The sequence below is a fragment of the Gopherus evgoodei genome, chromosome 24 (genome assembly GCF_007399415.2).
Source record: "Gopherus evgoodei ecotype Sinaloan lineage chromosome 24, rGopEvg1_v1.p, whole genome shotgun sequence".
NCBI classification, from domain to species: Eukaryota; Metazoa; Chordata; order Testudines; family Testudinidae; genus Gopherus; species Gopherus evgoodei.
Window position 1 is genome coordinate 3,114,626 of NC_044345.1, and position 17,859 is coordinate 3,132,484.

General features: G+C 46.6%; 2 protein-coding genes across 5 annotated transcripts in view; both read right to left on the reverse strand.

Annotated features, from left to right (window-relative positions):
• LOC115639262 (signaling lymphocytic activation molecule-like) overlaps nt 1-12,642 on the reverse strand; it is a 27,390-nt gene extending 14,748 nt beyond the window's left edge. For 2 of the 4 annotated variants that reach the window (XM_030541751.1, XM_030541749.1), the window contains exon 1: nt 12,549-12,642. In XM_030541751.1, the coding sequence (XP_030397611.1) occupies nt 12,549-12,627 (79 nt within the window). In that variant the 5' untranslated portion in view covers nt 12,628-12,642. Of the gene's footprint in view, nt 1-3,839; nt 4,013-9,575; nt 9,964-12,548 lie in introns of those variants that run through there. The other 2 variants (XM_030541753.1, XM_030541752.1) reach the window with 2 other exon arrangements.
• Nucleotides 12,625-17,848, reverse strand: LOC115639264 (SLAM family member 5-like). The gene is made up of 5 exons (XM_030541755.1): nt 17,762-17,848; nt 16,693-16,814; nt 15,399-15,725; nt 13,636-13,893; nt 12,625-12,745 (listed from the first exon to the last, which is right to left on the reverse strand). The coding sequence occupies exons 2-5, from the start codon at nt 16,739-16,741 to the stop codon at nt 12,648-12,650; spliced, it is 732 nt and encodes a 243-aa protein (XP_030397615.1). The 5' UTR covers nt 16,742-16,814; nt 17,762-17,848; the 3' UTR covers nt 12,625-12,647.
• Between the last annotated feature and the right edge of the window lie 11 nt (nt 17,849-17,859).

The window sequence follows — 17,859 nt, forward strand, 5'->3', positions numbered from 1 at the left end:
GACCATGTAGAACAATGGTTTCCAACCTTTTTTTTTCATTTGCGAACCCCGAAACATTTCAAATGGGGGTGCGGATCCCACTGGAAATCTTAGACATAGTCTACAGACCTCCAGGGGTCCGCAGCCCACAGCTTGGAAACCACTCATCTATAGCACATGTCTGTAACATGCCTGCATCGTCGATTTGTTCATTCACCCTAAATGGAACCTTAATATGAGGGGCTGCAGGCATTCACCACCACTGCAAAGGGGGTAAGGAGACAGGTCACTGCCTATAAGTATTTGACAGGAGGGGAATTGTTCGGGGTGGAACGAGGGGCAATGCCTGGGAGGAATGAGCTGAAATTGTGAAATTTGGATGACGTCTCCCAGGAAATCTCCTTCAAGTGAGGTCTGTTAGATTATGAGGTCAGATGGGAGACCCATCGCTTGAATCCCTTAAAATTAGACTGGGCTCAGTTCTTGAGAAGGGAGCGCTGTGAAATATTTGCAATGAAATCTTACAGCAGATGGAATTCAGCAGTGACCAGCCGATGGAACGGATCCATTAGCAAGAGATGGACAGGGAGGAAAAGATGATCTTGTGTTTGAGGCACTAGGCTGCACACCAAGAAATCCACATGCAATTCCTGCTTCTGCTGTACATTCCCTGCTTGGCCTTAGGTAAAGCTCTGGCCCTCAGTTTCCCCAGCTAAGATTTTCAAACATGGCTCATGATTTTCGGTACCCAACTTTAGAAATAAGGCTGAGATTTCTAACAGGGAGGGCGATTAACCATTGGAACAAAGTGCCGAGGGAAGCAGTGGTTCCTCTGTCTCTTGACGTCTCAGATGAAGACTGGAGGCCTTTCTGGCAGAAATGCTTTAGCCAAACACAAGTTACTGGGTTCAGTACAGGGGTCAGAGGGTGAAATTGAGTGACCTGTGGGATTGGAGGATCTAATCGTCTCTTCTGGCCTTTTAAAATCCATGAAACGTGAGACAGCTCAGAGGGGCTGCCTTGTCAGAGTGCCGAGCACCTGCCTGCTGAAAGCCAAGTGCCTTTCAAGTGTCACAAGTTGGGAACCCAAAAGGCCTGTTGGCAAATGTCAGGCCCCCATCTGTGAGCAGAGGATCATAAAACTTCTCCTTCACACCGGGCTACTGTCAGGCTGAACGCTCATTAGGTGCTCAGACAATGGACCGATCCGTGCTATGGAAAAACATAGCTAATAAAAACAATTTTAAACCTTTGTGTGTGTGTGTGTGTGTGTGTGTGCTCGTGTGCGTGTGCGTGTGTGTGTGTGTGTGTGCTCGTGTGTGTGTGTGCATGCACATGCACAGATACATAGATTGGGATCAATGAAAAATGCCCAGGACTGTCCATTTCTCCTGGAGAGAACTTTGTGAAGGCCATCAGCCCTCCTTGGTGGGGGAAGTCCCTGAGACCCCTTTTCCTCCCGTTACCCAGGGTACAGTGATTCACATTCACCTGGCCTATTGCTCACCGACGCTTTGTTTTTGTAGGAAACATTAGTAGTGAGGGATGCCAGCTCATCATTGACTGGGTTCTTGTTGTCAGTTAAACTGGAAGCAAAAACAACTAATTTTCCTGCCCGCTCTTTCCTGTGAATTATTTCCATGAGAGGAGGGGGTTTGCCCCACACAGAAAAACAACAAAGGGGGGTTCTCCCGCCCAGCCAGCAGATCCCCATCCGGCCTCGTTTGCAAACACACAGTTGTACAGTTTCAGTAAATACGACAAACCATCACAAAATAGCCACCCTAGCATGCAGCTGTGTGTTCCCAGGATGTGGCAGGAATAGCCGACGAGCTTGGTTTTCACTTATGCTAGTAGCAGAGTGTAAATGAGAACCAGGCCCTAGAATGGGGTGTTGTGATTAGGATCTTAATAACGACTGATAGAAAAGCCCTGTTAGATCATCTCGAAGATCCCTCTGCCAGGACAGAGTTCCCAGCCACAGGGCACAGCCAGCCTGGGGCAGGCATCTCTTCTGAACTCTGACAACAGGCAAAACCCAGTAAGACAGAATCCAGGTTAAAACCCGGCTCAAATCCAGGACCAGCAGCATTCCAAAGGATGGGATCAGAGATGGGCAATGAGTCTAAAGCAGCTCTCATGCCATGTGGGACTTCTTTGGTATGCTCCCAACACAGAAAAACCCAAGGGGAAGTTACAGCATGTATTCACCTGGAACGGAGCCAGTTTTGAACCAACCAAACCAATGAGAAATTCCAAACAGAGGCTGTCTCGTGGTCTTCTTCTTTTCTTTAACTCATTTCATTTTGCCCCATATTTCAGCACATTCAGTAGACAGTGTCTTGTGCATTGTTAATGTTTCCTAGTGGTTCGAACAGGAGCGTGGGAGTCTGGACTCCTGGGTTCTAGATCTGGCTCTGAACTAGCGGCTAGGTTACCAGTTAGAGCAGAGGACTGGGAGTCAGAGGTCCCGTGTCCATCTCTGCTGCTCCCTGGGTGTGTAATTATGGGCAATCTGTCAGCCTTCCTGGTCCGCCCCTTCTGTGAATGGGGATAATATCGCTGGCCACCCTCCTAAGGAGTTTGAGTCGCTCTGTCATTAAAGCCTTGAAAGGGTTTAGAGACCCATGAAAGGAAGGGGTTAGGAGTGTGCAAAGCATTCTCACTGAGCCCTAAGCTGGGGGCACAACAACAGAGTTACAGAGAGAAAATTGACTTCAGCTCTGGTTCCTGTTGCTTTGTTTGACGTGAAGCACGTCCTTGTTGTCCTGCACGTACTTTGCTTTTGAAACAAACTTCAAATAATAGGAAAGATTTTTTAATCTTCACTTTTGACAGTTGTTACCCCTGCCCTGAATGACAGGAAAATCCTAATAGGACCCCAGGAGTCTTGACTCCCATTTCCCCTATTCTAACCACTAGCCACACATCCCCAGTGAACTGGGAACAAATCCCAGCAGTGCTGACTTCCAATCTAACCACTAGACACATGTTCCCTTTAGCAAGACACGGCACATGCATCCCTGGACAGATAGTAGCCAGGAGAGCCATCTCCAGAGCCCTGAAAAGAATAGTCTTCTCTGCATAGAGATCCGAGATCGCAAAGACCTGCAGAATTAGGGTAATTTCATCCGCCCCACCAGGATCACCCTGGCCAGTGCATGCCGGCTCCCTACAAGCTGCTCTGCGGAGGTTTGCGACATAATCCATTTCTAGCACTTTGAGCCATCTAGTTTTAAGTGATGTAAACTTTGGGGCTGACCCCCCCGCTCAACAGCCTGACTGACAGAGCTCACTGTTTATAAACTTCACCTGACAGCCAGCCTCCATCTTCCCCAGTGCTACTTTCACCCCATTCCTCCTAGGCATCCATTCATTGTTATTATTTATTGTGGTAGCATCTCGGACCCCCAGTCACAGACCAGGACCCCCTGTGGCTAGGCTCCCTGCGAATCACAGCAAGTGACAGATTGTCTAAATACTTCTAGTTGTGAAATAAGGCACTACACACCCTGAGCGAGGGGGCAGAGACAGGTGCCCGAATGCTTTGTTACGAATTAGTCGCCCAGCTCTCATATACATTGTAAAATGATTCCTGGCTGCACATATACAGATTGATCTCTCTATCCTGGGTCTCATCTTCCTTCACAGTCCTGTGAGCCTCCATTTATTAAAACAATATGATCTCTACACCCTCTTCAGAAAGCTGTTCCTCTTTCTAATGCAGATTTGTATTCTGGCTACAAAGTAGAGCAGCATCTGCCTCATACATGATAAATTCAATTGTCATATGGCTCTGAACAACATACACCCGCAAATCAACTTGCACAAGCCTTGTAACCATAGGAAAACATACATACCCCAAGCACAGCAAAAAGAAATGATCAGCAAAATGCATTCACTGCAGTCCATCTCTCAACATATGAAACTTTGCTTGCAGTGGACTTAGTATTTAAAGGTCTGCTGACACCGCATACAGTAAAACCAGGTGTATTCAAATAAGAAGCAAGCCCGTGGAACCACGCATGTTTCCTGTTTTCAGTCTGCTGTGTCTTTCCTTTTTTCTTGGGGTGGAAAGTATTCAAAGTGTACAGAGTCACACTGCCTAATGCGTTAGTGCACAGCTCTCCAGCAGCTCACAGCTAAATAGACTGTGATGTCGATCGATATCTAGATAGCTGGAGAGTTAATACAAAACAAAAAGCTAATAGTAAGGAACAGCTCAGAAAAACCCACCCAATTCAATTCCTGAAATGCAAAGAAATGACCAGTAGGACTGGGAGGCTCCCTTTCCCTTATCACGAATAGTGCTGTCAGCTCACAGACAATAGAAGCACTACCCCTAGTCCTCTCACTCCCACTGTAACACAAACCATCAACTTCAGCCGCACACTTTCGCAGACACAGCGCATACCATGAACACAAAGAGTGACCCGTGTAAACGGCACATGTCAAGAGAGAAGCAGCCAAACCCCATCAATCAGGCCCCACATAATCATGAGCCTGGCTTATAAATCAGGCGCTTTTTGTAAAAACCAAAATAACTGCCATTCGGGTCTTTTTCTTTGCCTTTTGCTTCGTTGCTGCTAGTCACTCGATTCATGTTTTCAAGATTTTCTCTGCAACCACAAGGCTAGAAACTTAACTTTTAAAGAAATGAAAACACAGATTTTCTTGCAAACTCTTAAAACCGGGAGCTTTAAGGTAAGCCCCAAATAGAGGTCAGAGTTAAGGGTTTACATTCTAGTCTGGTCAGGACCCACAAGGGCATTGTGCCTTCTTGCTAGGTGGGCTGCTGCGGCCTTTCCTCCTCCTATTGCCACACAAGCCAGGCTTGAGCCCCTCAGCTTTGCTTAAACCCACGCAGGATGAACATGTGAAAAGCCAGCCTGCAGGAATTCACTTCAAGGCAGCTGTGTAAAGGGTGCACCAGCCTGAGACCATCTGCTGTATGTACTATAGTCTCATAGACTCGTAGGTCAGAAGGGACCAATATGATCATCTAGTCTGACCTCCTGCACAAGGCAGGCCACAGAACCCTACCCGTCCACTTTTATAACAACCCCTAACCCAGGACTGAGTTATTGAAATCCTCAAAATTGGTTTGAAGACCTCAAGCTGCAGAGAATCCACCAGCAAGCGACCCATGCCCCACGCTGCAGGGGAAGGCGAAAAACCTCCAGGGCCCCTGCCAATCTGCCCTGGAGGAAAATTCCTTCCCGACCCCAAATATGGCGATCAGCTAAACCCTGAGCATGTGGGTAAGACTCACCAGCCAGCACCCAAGAAGGAATTCTCTGCAGTAACTCAGTTCCCATCCCATCCAACATCTCCCCGCAGACCATTGAGCAGACTTATCTGGTGATAATCCAAGATCGATTGCCCAAATTAAACTATCCTATCACAACATCCCCTCCATATACTTATCAAGCTTAGTCTTAAAGCCAGATAAGTCTTTTGCCCCCACTACTTCCCTCGGAAGGCTGTTCCAGAACTTCACTCCCCTAATGGTTAGAAACCTTCGTCTAATTTCAAGTCTAAACTTCCTAATATCCAGTTTGTACCCATTCGTCCTCATGCCTACATTAGTACTAAACTTAAATAATTCCTCTCCCTCCCTAACGTTAACCCCCCTGATATATTTATATAGAGCAAACATATCCCCCCGCAGCCTTCTTTTGGCCAGGCTAAACAAGCCAAGCTCTTTGAGTCTCCTTTCGTAAGGCAGGTTTTCCATTCCTCGGATCATCCTAGTAGCCCGTCTCTGGACCTGTTCCAGTTTGAATTCATCCTTCTTGAACATGGGACACCAGAACTGCACACAGTATTCCAGGTGGGGTCTCACCAGCGCCTTATATAACGGTACTAACACCTCCTTATCCCTGCTGGAAATACCTCGCCTAATGCATCCTAAAATCGCATTTGCTTTTTTAACAGCCGTATCACATTGGCGGTTCATAGTCATCCTGCTATCAACCAATACCCCAAGGTCCTTCTCCTCCTCCGTCGCTTCCAACTGATGCGTCCCCAACGTATATTTAAAATTCTTATTATTAATCCCTAAGTGCATGACCTTGCACTTTTCACTATTGTATTTCATCCTATTAGTATTACTCCAGTTTACAAGGTGGTCCAGATCTTCCTGAATAGTATCCCTGTCCTTCTCCGTATTAGCAATACCCCCCAACTTTGTGTCATCCGCAAACTTTATTAGCACATTCCTGCTCTTTGTGCCAAGGTCAGTAATAAAAAGGTTAAATAAGATCGGTCCCCAAACCGATCCTTGAGGGACTCCACTAGTAACCTCCTTCCAGCCTGACAGTTCACCCTTCAATACGACCCGCTGGAGTCTCCCCTTTAACCAGTTCCTTATTCACCTTACAACTTTCATATTCATCCCCATCTTTTCCAATTTAACTAACAGTTCCCCATGTGGAACCGTGTCAAACGCCTTACTGAAATCGAGGTAAATTAGATCTACCACATTTCCTTTATTTAAGTAATCCGTCACCTTCTCAAAGAAGGAGATCAGATTGGTTTGGCACGATCTACCTTTAGTAAATCCATGTTGCAATTCGTCCCAATTACCATTGACCTCTATGTCCTTAACTACTTTCTCCCTTAAAATTTTTTCCAAGACCTTACATACTACAGACGTCAAGCTAACAGGCCTATAATTACCCGGATCACTTTTATTCCCTTTCTTAAAAATAGGAACTACGTTAGCAATTCTCCAGTCATACAGCACAACCCCCGAGTTTATCGATTGCTTAAAAATTCTCGCTAATGGGCTCGCAATTTCACGCGCCAGTTCCTTTAATATCCTCGGATGGAGATTGTCCGGGCCCTCCGACTTCGTCCCATTAAGCTGTTCAAGTTTGGCCTCTACCTCAGTTGCGGTAATATCCACCTCCATATCCACATTCCCATTTATCATCCCTCCATCATCGCTAAACTCTTCACTAGTCTTATTAAAAACTGAGGCAAAGTACTTATTTAGATATTGGGCCATGCCTAGGTTATCCTTAACCTCCATTCCATCCTCAGTGTATAGCGGCCCCACTTCTTTCTTTGTTTTCTTCTAATTTATGTGGCTGTAGAACCTTTTACTATTGGTTTTGATTCCCTTTGCAAGGTCCAGTTCAATGCGGCTTTTAGCCTTCCTCACTTTATCCCTACATGTTCTGACCTCACCAAGGTAGCTTCCCTTGCTAATCCCGCCTTTCTTCCACTCCCTGTAAGATTTCTGCTTTTTCCTAATCCCCTCTCTGAGTTGCTTGCTCATCCAGCTTGGTCTACAACTCCTACCCATGGTTTTTTTCCCCTTTCTTGGGATCCAGGCTTCCGATAATTTCCGCAGCTGCGACTTAAAGTAATTCCAGGCCTCCTCCGCATTTAAATCCACAAGTTCCTCCGTCCAATCCACTTCCCTAACTAATTTCCTTAATTCTTTAAAATTAGCCCTAGAGAAGTCGAAAACCCTAATCCCAGATCTACATTTGTTTATCCTTCCATCTAGTTTGAACTGAATCAGCTCATGATCACTCGAACCAAGGTTGTCCCCTACCACCATTTCTTCTACGAGGTCCTCACTGCTCACCAAAACCAAATCTAAAATGGCATCCCCTCTTGTAGGTACTTCAACTGCTTGATGAAGAAATCCATCCGCTATCACATCCAGAAAAATCTGACCCCTATTATTCTTGCAAGCACTCGTCCTCCAGTCTATATCCGGGAAGTTGAAGTCTCCCATAATCACACATTTCCCCTTTGTGTTTACTTCATTAAAGACATTAAAGAGGTCTCTATCCATATCCAAATCAGATCCCGGTGGTCTATAGCACACCCCAAGCACTGTCTCAGGGGAAGCTCTAGTTGCTTTTTTACCCAGTGTGATTTTTGCCCAGACAGACTCTGTCTTATCCATTCCATCGCTTCTTATTTCATTACAGCACTACGCTAGTTTTACCTGTAAATAGCCTCACAGTGCCTGTGTGAAGCAGGGCCCTGCTATAGCTCCATTTTACAGGCCAACAACTGAGGCCCGGTTGGTAAATGACTTGCCTAAGGTCATGCAAAGTGTATGTAGCAAAGCAGGAATTGAAACCATGTCTTTCACATGCTAGCATAATCTGGGCATATTTGATCTAATCAATTTCCTACCAGCACAGTGACCTCAAGCATCAGCAGCTGTCACAGTGCAGGGTAACTGCAGCTGTATTCCCCCTCTGTAGTCCAATGGGCAGCGCGATGGTAGGTGAAATTTGGTGGTGACGAGTTAAAGGCAATCCGCCTTAGAAGGAGTAATTGGAACCGCTCATGTTCACCTCTACTAAATATTAAAATTAAGGCTGCAATATTGTGGAAATTGTGGGTCCTGCAATATTAGGCTTCTGCTGCAATTTTGCAATTTACCGATGCCACCAGCCACCCAGACTCCCGCTGTCAACCCCGTGCGTTAATGACTGTAATTTAGTTGCAGCAAACTGCCTGATTATCAAAAAAATTAGCAGGCCTAAGATAATACTTGAGTGTTTATATTGTTCCAGCAAACATTTCTTAAACAAATAGGTCTTTTCCGGCTTTTCCAAATGACTGCAATGAATAAAGGGCCATTATTACTTTTCCACATCTTGTCCGCAATTCAGCCACGATTATTTGACAATCATCCCGCAATTCAAGTAGGGCCTTAATTATAATTATATAGAGCACAGGCGCCCCACTTGTGGATCAGGAGCCATAGCACCAGGTACGATACGAACATAGAACAGGGCTGTTGTATTGATTTAGATGGACCAAACAGGCCCTAAGTGTCAAAGATGTTAACATGACCCTGAAACTGTCCAGCGGTAAACAAGGTTTGGAGTTCGGTAGAGAGAGATCTCAGCTTGCTTAGTACCACGGCAAACACCCCATTAAACTTCCTTTTAATGCTTTATTAAAGATAGGGGCAAGAAAGAAAAAGCAGAAGAATTTGAAATTTAAGATATTAAGTACAGTTTTTACTTTAGAACATTTCTTGTTTCCATTCCCTGTTTCAGTTTTAGAAGAAAAACCTGCGTTGACAGTCTCCGATGGTATTAACACTGCTGTTAACTGTTCTTTGGGGGGAAAGGGAAGTTAGTAGAGATGAGCTGGAGCTGTTGTTATTCCTGGTGGTGTTTAAGGCTGATCCCATTTCCTAGAAGGCAAAACAAGACAAACACACACAAATGGGGGAGGGAGAAAGAACAGCAAAGAGAGAAAATGCAGCTTCTGCCTTTGGTGTTGAGGCTCACATGCAACCTCACAGCTGGCAAAACACTGACACAGTACGTGGACTGGGAGACACTGAGAACTTTCACACTACCAGGACAAAGGATGTTCCATTAAACTGAAAGGCAACTCACTTAAAGCTGATGAAAGGAAATGGTTTTTGATGCAATGCATAGTTCACCTGCGGAACTCCTTGCCACAGTATATTGTGACCAAGAGTTTAACAGGATTAATAAATAGATTAGACATGCATATGGATAAAGAGAATATCCACCATTACATTAGACTTGATAATCTTTTAGAAAGGATATATACCCTCATGCTTCAGGGCATAAACTCACCTCTAACCCTAGAGATTAGGAAAGAATGTTCGCTTGGGGTAAGCTATTCCATAACTGCCCACTAGGGGGTACCTTGCACCTTCCTCTGAAGCAGCTGAGGTACTGGAAGCACCATTGCCTGTCCCCACCACGATAGCAAAGCTTTCGGTTTGTGCGGGAGATGACAGAGCGAATGGCTAAGGAGCAAACCAAGTTAGTGCAAAGGATGGAGTTCCCAGAACTAACTGTAGCCCTGCCCACGCTTCAGGGAATCCAGTCATTGCCACGGAAAGCTATTTATAAAAAGACATTCTGCAGCCACGGATCTGACCGGGAAGGAAACAACAAACTTGTATGTGACACAACAGGCAGGCTGCATTTGTTAGGCGCTGCTACTGACCCTTCCTGGCCCAGTTGTGCCTCGGAGGAGAATTTTAGCAGTCGAGATAGTAGGCATGGGAACTGCAGCTGAAGAAAAAACTATGAGGAGTCCTTGTGGCACCATAGAGACTAACAAATATATTTGGGCATAAGCTTTTGTGGGCTAAAACTCATTTCATCAGATGCATGGCATGGAAAATATAGTAACAGGTACTTATACATAGTACATGAAAAGATGGGAGTTGCCCTATCAAGTAGGGGGTCGGAAAGAAACTCAGAAAATCAGCTGAAGAAACTCTGTGACGCTTGATCCTGGAGACCCCCGTGCCAGGAGCAAGCTGGCATCACTCCACTGAAGTTGGTGGAGCCACATTGGTTTATATCAGCGGCCAGGCTGACCCTCAGTAAACCCTGCATTGTAAACAGTGGCACTTTTCTTCTCCAGAGGGCAGGGTCACGTGAGAGTCCGGTGGTGGGGGGTATAATTATGTGTGCTCACTCATCCTTAGATTTAGGGGACTGATCCCATTTTGCCAGTCATTCGCTTTCAGGATGTTACTAGACCTTGGCATCGTCTCCTGGGCCTGCAGACTAGCGTAGCCTGCTGGGTGCAATGTCGCTGTAGCTCTGTTGGACCGTGGGAGCTTAAATTCATAACTTCACTAGACTTGAAAAGGACACTGGAGTTATGGCTTCTGATAACAATCTGTAGCCCACTTACCCTTCTTTGTCCTGTGGCTGCAGAGGGGTTAACGGCCCATTTTACCTAGAAGTGACGTGTTAACTCCTCACGCTAAACAATCTTGTAGGAAGCGGTGATACTCCAAGCACCTTTCCCAGCCCAGAAAAGAGCCGAGTGCCACTTGACACCTTGCACCACAGAAGTTGGTCCAATCAAAGGTAGGACCTCGCCCGCCTTGTGTCTCTAACATGTTGTCGTAAGCACTTAGGGGCATGGACTGGCTTTTTGTTCTGTGTTCGTACAGCACCTGACACATTGGGGTCTTGGCGCCGATGTGTTATCATAGCAGAGATGATTAATCATCGTAACAGCACCATGACAGCATGAGTAGATGAGATTTTTATGCAGTTTTGACTGTCTAAAGGGAGACAGGGCAGAGACTCTGTGAAGTCCACCATGGACCTTGCCATTGTGATGAATTCGAATCCAGCCAGAGCAGGGCACAATAGCTGTGAAGCGAGCACAGCGCCGGCTTTGGCATGGGCAGTGCCATCCCAGCACAGATCCTGGGTACATACACTGCTTCCTGACCTGCTCCAAAGCCCACCCTGCTCTGTCCTCACTGCTATCATAACCTGCGCTAGCTGATTCAGGCTAACCCGTGCACAGCTTTGGCTGTATGGATGTACCCGCAGCGTTTAGCCGTTCAGTGCTGCTGTTTTCTTCTCTATGTACCTCCAGGAGCGGGAATGGGCGACTCGAACTAGTTCATACCCAGGAAGCCACATACCCCAGGGTGAAGATCATTGTCCCGTAGAGCCCAAGCTGAGCTTCTGAGAAGGCCAGGTAAGAAAGAATTTCCCGTGGCTGTTCCACGTGGCAGTCCAGAGTGTAAAAGCCAAGCTAAAGGATTCCCCATCTTCTGCACTTAGGAAGGTCCTTCCTCCGCTCCCCCTCATTAACAATTTGGGCAGCAGGGAAGCTGCCACCAGTGCTACCAGCTCTCCAGATTTTGACCTGTTTTCTGCAAGCCCAGCTCCTGGATGAAGGTGGCTTCCTGAGAATCTCGGCTTTCATTTAAAAAAAGGATCTAGCCCCCCGTGGTTGCAGAAAAAAGCCTTGAAAGCAAGAACCCTAAAGCTGAAAAACACAGAAGGCAAAGAAAAAAAACCCCAAAACTGAGTATTAAAAAACAACCACAAACCCCTGTGATTCGCAAAGCAGGAGTTCTGGATGGACTGGTTCCTGATTTCTGAATGTGGGGGATTGGCGACACCACTGCCCCCACCTAACTGGCTTTCTTCCCCCTCCCACCCAGATAAATGTGCCAAGAACTCAAATGCAGAAATGAGTGAGAGAGGAAGCTGGCAGTTAAATGGGGAGGGGTTTCCTGCCCACTAGATTGCTCCACACCACAGCAGTCACCACCCACTGGCATAGTACAATGGTGAATCAAACCCCTGAGGTGCAAGCCGGGGGAGGATCAGGCCCACTGATTTGCAGAGGGGTCTTTATTAGCTGAAGATCTTGGGGGGATAGAGTCTCATTTACACTAAGGTCCCTTTACTCCACTCTGAGCATGAATTACAGCGACACCCAGAGCCTTGGCATAACTGGAAAAAAAGCCCCACATCTTTATGAGCACATCAGTAATTTCAGGCCTGACTGAGAAGCGCATTTTATTGGTAAACTGGAGTTAACACAATGAGCAAACAATCACACCTTTGGCTGGATCTCAGGTGTGATGCTTCATGCCCATAAGGAGGAGATGTTAGGAGATTATCACCTTCTGCCTGCAGATGGGAAATGCCTCTGCATCTTGCTGTTTGTAATCTACAGTAGCTTTTTAAAAAGCCACAGTAATAAATTCTGCAGTGGCAACTCTTCACACCGAGGTGCAGATTAGAAGGGCTGCAGTTCAGGCAACTTACAGCAAGGGTTAGTGACATTTGTATCCTCCTCAGCAACAAATCTTCCCTTTGAATGCATTCCCGTCACTCTGGTCTGCATTCGACAGCAGCGTGTGGGCCTTATTTTAGAATATCGGTCATGCTGAAGAGGAGTCCAAAGAACACGAAGAAGCACGTTGCCTTCAGCGCTTGGAAAATGGATGCCGGTGAGCCACTTTCTGTCGAAACAGACAAATGCACAATGAACATTTGCCTCTGCAATGAGCAGCTCTAGGTCTCTGGGGTTATTTTCTGCCTGCGAAAGCAGCTATTTGCTCCTGCCTATCCCCATTCCCTATTGCCCTGAATATTACTTGTTCTTTGCTTTGCGGTAATGCCCAGGACCCCATGGTGCAAGGTGCTGTACAAACACCAAACAAGGCGACAGTCTCTGCCCCAGACAGCTCACAACCCAGTGCAGGCATTTACACCAGTGCAACTGGGTATAAAATGCTACGAAATGAGAAAGGGATTTTGGGGACATCCTGAGGCCAGACGCTCCACTGGTGTAAGTGATGGGGCAAGAGGCAGGGCACTGGAGCAGCAGACCACCATCTCTCTCTACAGGCTAGACAGACAACACTGGACAAGCTTTGCTGCGACAGCTCTACTGGTATAGCTAGTCTAGCAGAGCCACCTACTGAGGACAGTTTATAGCAGCACAAGGAGATCTTTTGTCAGTATTAGTTAAGTCCTTGAACGACACAAGCTAAATCAGCAAAAAGGACTCGCTTGTCGGCACAGCTGCACCTACATTGGGATTTTGGCTGGCTCAGCTCTGTCAGTCAGGGGCATGGACCAGCACCTCTGTGCCAACAAAACTTTGTAATGAAGACTTGGCCCATGCCCACAGGTCAGGGCTTGAAAGGCTTGGGCCATTGCCATGGTTCTATATGGATGGAGGCCTGCATCTAGGATTAGGTGAGGCTGAGGCACGCGGCAGGCTCTTTTCACAGAGGTGAATTTCACGCAGCAGGATCATAACCCATGCAGCCCTGCCACGGCCACGCTGACCCCAGGACCCCATGCCTCTCAGGTGGATCCTAGAGATGCTTAGATAGGAAGTTACCACAATAGTCTTCTATGGAGATCGTTTTTGAGCTCTGGCTGACGGGGTTCCTCGCTAGGCAGGTGTGGACCATGTCTTTAGCTCTTGGCCGGCTCAAGATGAGCAGGGTGGGTCCTTCCTTGATCTGGATGATCCTCCTGCGGGTGTACGTCCAGATGAAGGTGGCGCTTTCCGATCCCTCGGCGACAGAGCAGTTTAGCAGGAGGTTGCAGGTTCCATTCAGGATGGCAACGGCAACATCTGGGACTGGGATTTTCTCTGCGTGTCGGAGGGAATACGAAATGGGAAAGGGAGCAGTGAGGATTCCCTGCACTGCACGTAGCTTTGAGCCCCTGTGTGCAATCCCAGGTCATTTCCACAGGTTCCCAGCCCTCTCATCTCTTTACATAGCATATACGCAGGATTATTCTGGAAGAACACCTCTGGTTGGGGTCGTCTGCAGGACTGAACCCATCCTTCTGCATCTGAAAGCCTAAACTACATGAATTAAAGGACCAGGTCACTAAGATATGAGTCTGCTACTGCAGCCTAAGTTTCTACATATGATATAGCCACTAACTGGAGACAATGAATTACTCTTTGTTAATGGAGGTCACAGATCGAGCTGATCAGAAAATGTGTGTGTCAGGGGGTTTCCACATGGAATATTCTCTGATTTTGATAAAAATTGAAAACTGAAATATTTCAATTCTGAAATATAGCTGTGGTGCCTCATGGGAGTTGTAGTTCAGGTGCCTCCTGTCCCCATTCTCCTCTACAGCACAGGCTTCCTAGTCAAACAACATTTCCCATGATGCAACATGGTCTCACCTTAGAGAAGGGAGGCCATGCACATTGGTAGTGCATCATGGGAGATAGAGTTTGGCCAGGGAGCCTAGCCTGTGGAGGAGAACAAGGCAGTGAGGCCATCAAACTACAGCTCCCATGAGGCACCATGGCAGGACAGTCAAATCAAAATGCTCTGTTTTCAGGTGAAAACCAAAAAATGTTCAGTTTTTGGGTGGTGTGTTTTCCAACAGATACTTTAGGCAAAAAAAAATCCATTTATTCAACAACCCAGTTTTCCCTCAAAAAACAGTTTGCACAGAAAATTTTCACCCAACCGCCACACAGCCAGGAATGTTTGCCCTGAGATTCAAATGTCCACAAAGTGGAGACCCAAATATGCAGCATGGAACCACGCCCCAAATAGGCTTTGGTGATCCTGCTGCCATGTGATTTTTGCCCTTGATTTCAATAGGAGGGGTAGGCCCATAATTTGCCAAGCTCTTTCAAGGTGACAAGTGTTACACGTGGATGTGTCTAAGGGGCTAGATGTTTTAATGGGGAATCTCATTAAAAATATATATTTATGTTGAAATAAACACCTACCCAGTTATATCCACATTTGAGATGCAGAAGACGAGAAATTAGCATGAGCCCCTCATTAAAACTGAGCACTGGAATGCCATGCACCATTAAAGAGCTTCAAAGGAGCTGACTAGCTCCCTGTTGACCCTTGGAAGAAACTGGCCTGAGGGGTCTTTGTTTAAGGAAAGCTCTTGAAACAGACACCATTTGAATTTAAAGGAGACGAGAGTTTGATTTTTCTCTCCCTGGCTCTGGTCTGATTTCCAGAGATGCTCAGCAGCTGCATCTCTTCTTGAAATCCAGGGGATCCATGGGATTGCAGCACCTTTGAAAAGCAGGAGCAACCCCACAGACCAATAGCTCAACCGTCAGCTGGTGCAAATGACCCCCCAGCAGCCCACCCCCACACTCACTGTATACGTGCAGCAGGTATTCTGTCACAGTGGTGGTGAACTCCGTGTTTATCTGCGCTCTGTATATGCCCCTGTCCAGCATGCTCAGGTTGCTAATCACCAGAGAATACGTATGGTCCAAGACCCTCAACCGCCCTATGTAGCGTTTATCCAGCACTTTAACTGCAGCTGGTTTCCCTTTCCTGGGGGTAAATGTGGCGAGGGTTGTGACCGAATTCCAGACAATCGTCTCCACGGGCACCCACGGGGGAACTTTGAAAGGGAAAACTACCGAGCCTCCCACCATGCCATTCAGCTGGATCGCCTGGGATTTGGTGGTGCGTGCATCTAGAAACACAGAAAGAAAGAGAGAGGTTAGGAAACTGATGGAGTGGAGTTCTTTAAAGTGAGATTGATTTCTGATTCTGATGAGATATTTCATGCAGATCAATATTATATATCTATCTTATCCATCCATCCATCTCCATGCATGCCTCTCTATCCACATACACATTCCTCCACCTATCTATGAATTGAAGGAAACTGGAAGTTTCCATTCGCTGGGAAACGACAATATTTCAACATTCATTTTCCATCCCACATCAAGATGAAAAGCCAACATTTCAAAGTTATTTTGCAGAATGGAAACCCTGGAATATTTCAGTTTGGAAGCATCGAAGGATTTAGTTTCAGCACTGTTGACTGAAAACATTTGACATTCCTGCATGGCAATGTTTCATTTCGGTTTGTTAAACTGAACCAAAATGCTTTGTTTCAAATCAGTTCAATATTAATGGCATTTTCCCATTGAGGCACATTGACTCTCAACAGCTCTAATCTGGGAGCGGGATGCCTATGGGCTGGGCTGGGCTCCTTCTCCCATAATATACTGAAGGTCATGTGACTCCCATGATGCACCACACAGCTTGGTAACAGGGAGCCTGTATTGCTTTATGGGACATGTAGTCCTCCAGGGAGCCTGGCCCAGAGGCGAGAATGGAGGCCCAAACTACAACCCCCATGAGGCAATGGGCTGACAGGGAAATGCTATTTTAACATTTTGTTTAACTGATTCGAAATTAAACATTTTGGGTCAATTCAACAGATCAAAATATTCTGATTTGGGTCAAAATGACCTGAACTTTTTTTTCTTCAATTTTCAATTGGAAAAGATGAACGTTTTCAACAAAATTAAAGAATTCCCACAAAAAGTTTGTTTTTTTTTGCAGAAATCGTTCTTCATTCCAATGGAAAATTCTCAACCAGCTATACACACACACACACACACACACACACACACACACACACTCTTTACCGGTGAGGATGAGGCACGTGAGCAGCCAACATAGTCTCAGGATCAACATCCTAACACCAAATCAGTGGCTTCTCCTAGACATTCCCAGAGAGTCCTAGGAGGATATTTCAGGAGGGGTTGCTCTGTGGGAAAGAGGAAAGCGAGGTGAGCATTTGGGAGCCGAGCTGTTCACAGAAGGCTGGAAGGTTGGATTTCCTCAGCAGGACCCAAATGAAGTGGGTGCTCTTGGGTGCTCTTGGAGAAGTCTGGCACTTACGTACATAAGGCTGCATTTGGTCGTCTAATCATGACCTTAATACCCTGAGCTCTGACCAGGGGCCCAGGCTGACTGTGTGTGTGTAATGGGGACTGGTGGCTGTGACTTATCAAGACACAGGAGGTCATGGAAGGACTTCACAAACTTTTCTGATCCAGCCTCTTCCAGCTACATCAGTCCTAGTGTCTGATTCTTCTCTCATTCACACCAGCATAAATCCAGAGGAACGCAATTAAAGCCAATTATATTACTTCTCCCAGGGCAGAATGTCTCACTTTTACCACCTGTGCCTCATTTTTCTAAACTAACGAGGAAGAGGACACATAAACCCAAGGTCCCTTTGGGTCATTAGAAACCCAGTGGCCATTTTTGTATGATTTAGCCCTGCTGCCAAAGTCCAACATGGGTGAGTGGCTGGGATGGGACAGACTGTTATGGATCAGGCCATAAGTGACCTGGCCTAGGAGTCAGAGCAGCAGTCATGTCTAGTGGGAAGAGCAGGTATCCAGGCTGGAGAACGAAGCCAAGGGTCAGCATCAGAAGCAACTATCAGTTGACCAGCATCAGAGCCAAGGTCAGATACCAAACGGCACAACCAAGGGTCAAGACATTCGGGGTCAGAAGTTGGAGGCCGGGATCGGAGCCAGGCCTGGTAACTGAAGGCATAAAGGCAGGAAATGGAGGAGAGGCAAGGACTGAACAGAGAGCTGGAGCAGGAGCAGGAGCAGGGTGGAAACAAGAGAAGGCAAAAGCAAAACAGGAAGCAGGTTGGGTGCAGCCACAACAGGAAGCCACATTATTGCTCAGACAAACCTGTTCTTCCTTCTCACTTAAATAGTGTAGTTGGACCAATCAGTGGAGTCGGACGATCCTCCAGTCGGGATTCTCGTGGGTGGAGTCTTGGCTGAGGT